We start from the raw sequence: 2,791 nt of genomic DNA, 5'->3' as shown, positions 1-2,791 counted from the left end.
CCTCCTCCTCCTCGCCGCGCTTGCCTTCCCCTCTCTTGGCCCCCCCCCAACACACCCCGTTTCCTAGGATCCACATCGGGCCGGGCTCTGCCCCAGGAGCCCTGGCAGGGGCGCAGGGCCTCCTCTGGCCCGTCTCCTCTCTCTCTCCATCCACTGTGCCCCCTCGGGCCTCGTGGCCGCTGAGCTCGGCACGCCGTGCCGCCGCGTGTGGTGTGTCTGTGCCCGTGGCCGGGCCGCGGCCGGCTCTCATTTCTGGACTTTGCTCTCCCCCCTACCCGGTGGTCGTGCCCCGTGCTGCTCCCGGCCAGCCTGCAGCCTCCACCGTCCACCTTTCCTCTCCGGGCCCCTTCCCTTCTCTTAGGCCCCAGCCTCCCCCTGGTTCCCCATGGGCTGCGCGCTCCTCACGCCCTCGGTATCTCGTGTCCTCGCTCTTCTGTAAGGGGCGGGCCCGGCCCAGTGATGACCTGTGCTGCTCTGTATGGTGCCGTGTGTAAGAATAAACACCCGTTGGAATACTCGTGGTCTCCATTCCTTCCCAGTCCCGCCGTGCCCACCCAGCCTGGCCCTGCCTGGCTGCTAGGGCCTGTCCAGGGGGAGGGAGGGATTTGGGGAGGATGGGGTGCTAGCTGGGGATTCCAGGCGGGCAGCTGAACCCCCACAGACCCCGGGGCCCCTCTGACACGCCCCTTCTCTTCTCTTCCAGTCTCGAAAGGGTGCCGACATGGACCGGGAGAAGAAGGCCGCCGAGTGCAAGGTGGACAGCATCGGGAGCGGCCGGGCCATCCCCATCAAACAGGTCAGCGCTCCCTTCCCCCCCGGGGCTGGAGACAAGCGGAGAGGAGGCCCCGGCAATGCTGGAGGATGGCTCTGGAAGACGGGAGAGGCCAGTGCCCCAGGCCCCTGCCAGGCCTGAGCTGTTAACACCCCTGGCAAGGTTGGCCGGATCGCTCACTGGGCCTGGCCTTGCCTGTTCACCCTCATCACCACCTGGGGGCAGCAGAGAGCCACCCGCCACCCTCAGCGGCTCTGCATTGGTGGTGGTGATTCTGGAGGTGCCCGACCCTGCAGCAGGACTTGGTCTCCCCCACCTCTCTCTCCTCCTCCCTCCCCCAAAAGGGAGGGAATTCACAAAAGAGCACCCTGAGGAGTATGGATTGAGGGGGCGTACCAAGGGCTGGTCCTACCCTGGGTTCACTGGCCGAGTCTTACCCAGTGAGCCTCTTTTGTGTTTGAAAAAAGGAAACTTAGTCCTGATATAGTCTCTGGAGTCACTGCCCAGTAGGGCCAGGGCGCCCAGACCGCCTGTCCTGGGTGTCTTTGCTAGAAAAAGGCATTGAGTGATCAAAAGGGGTCTCTGGTGATGGAAGGCAGAGTTGCTTGCTGGTGTGCTGTACAGGGCTGTAGAACCACTGCCGGATGCAGTGGAGAGAGGAGGTGTCAGGTGAAAGCCTGCTGGCCCACGTGCCCCCCGGGATGGCCAGCAACCTGGTGGTTAGCCTGCTGTGTCCCCAGGATGCTGCACTTGGCACAGACACATCTTCTCGGGACCCGGTGTTTAGAGATGCCCCGTGTCTATGGGAGCCGTGATGTCCGTGTTTGAGTGGAGTAGACTTGTGTGGCCAGAGGACCTGAGGCCAGCCTGGCCAGGGTCCTGTGATCAGGTCTGGCCGTCCAGGCTGGGGCTTCTGCGACCAGAATTGTGTTAGGGATGGGGGTTTCTGACCCCACAGTGAAGGGCCATGGCAAATGGAGAACCCTGAAAGTGTCTCAGGGCCCAGAGGACACAGTGGGGAGCACTGGGTATGCTTCAGTCCTCTAGAAGTGTCACCAAGGGATGCTCCCCAGGGACCCTCCTGGTGGGCGGGCAGCTGGCTGTCTCCTCCCTGTTTCGCTGTATGCGCAGAACTGGCCCAGAAACCTGTTGATGGCATGTCTCTGTGGCTGTGCCAACTCAGGCCTCCTCGAAGGGCCTCTTGCCAAGCCAGGCAATGGGGACCTGCTCCAGGCAGGGGACCGTCACTCCCTGCTTTGTGGCATGTGCTTTCTGAGTATACACACAGGCACAGGCAAACGTTCAACAAACGCAACGCTTCCCCCACCCAGCCACCCTTCCTTGCTTTGAGATCAGTCTAGCCCCCAAAGCACCCCGCTTCCTGGCTGGGGTCTGCCCTAATTTATCTGCTCCCTGAATCCCACACAGGGAGGGGAAAGAGGGTCTGTGCAGTGGGGGATGAAGCCCCGTGAACTTGCACCTGAGGCTCCAGTCCCCCTGGAGGGGTCAGTGAGGTCACTTGAGGATTCCAGGCCCCCTCTAAACTCAGGGATCCTCAGAAGGAGGGGCCTGGCCAGGAGGCTGAGCTGCCGTACCTGTCTACAGGCACCAGGGATCACACAGTGGGGGGCGGTTTGGGGATGTGCCTACTGTCGGGATGGGGTGCCACCGCACCCTCTCCTCTAGCCTGGGCCGGTGGCCATTCCTTGGGCCCCTCACCGCCGCCCCGGGCCTGGCTCACCCCTTTCCCAGCCCTCCTGTCCCGCGCTTCTCCCGGTTCCTCGCTCCCCCTCCCCCTGCTCCTGCTGGGAGTGGAGATTGCATTTCAGTTGCCATTTGCATTCCCAATCAATCCGGACTCCGCAATTAAGCCGGCTGGCGGAGCCGGGCGGGAGGCGGCGGGGAACGGGTCCTCTGGGGGCTGTCGCCCCCGCGCACTGCTCACATTCCGCCCCAGATTGCTTCCTGCGCCGCTGTGCGCAGCCGGCCTGCCCGGGGAGGGGAGCCGGCGCCCCTGGG

General features: G+C 63.8%; 1 protein-coding gene across 3 annotated transcripts in view; it reads left to right on the top strand.

The window, feature by feature from the left end:
• The window catches only part of AGAP3 (ArfGAP with GTPase domain, ankyrin repeat and PH domain 3), a 44,207-nt gene that overhangs the window by 23,645 nt on the left and 17,771 nt on the right, over positions 1–2,791 (top strand). For all 3 annotated transcript variants that reach the window (XM_010857241.1, XM_010857243.1, XM_010857242.1), the window contains exon 9: positions 704–796. In XM_010857241.1, coding sequence (XP_010855543.1) covers positions 704–796 — 93 coding nt within the window. The remainder of the gene's footprint in view (positions 1–703; positions 797–2,791) is intronic.

The sequence above is a fragment of the Bison bison genome, unplaced genomic scaffold (genome assembly GCF_000754665.1).
Source record: "Bison bison bison isolate TAMUID 2011002044 unplaced genomic scaffold, Bison_UMD1.0 scf7180017864379, whole genome shotgun sequence".
Taxonomy (NCBI): Eukaryota; Metazoa; Chordata; class Mammalia; order Artiodactyla; family Bovidae; genus Bison; species Bison bison.
The sequence above is the reverse complement of the archived record's forward strand: the minus strand, read 5'-3'. Positions and strand labels throughout refer to the sequence as shown.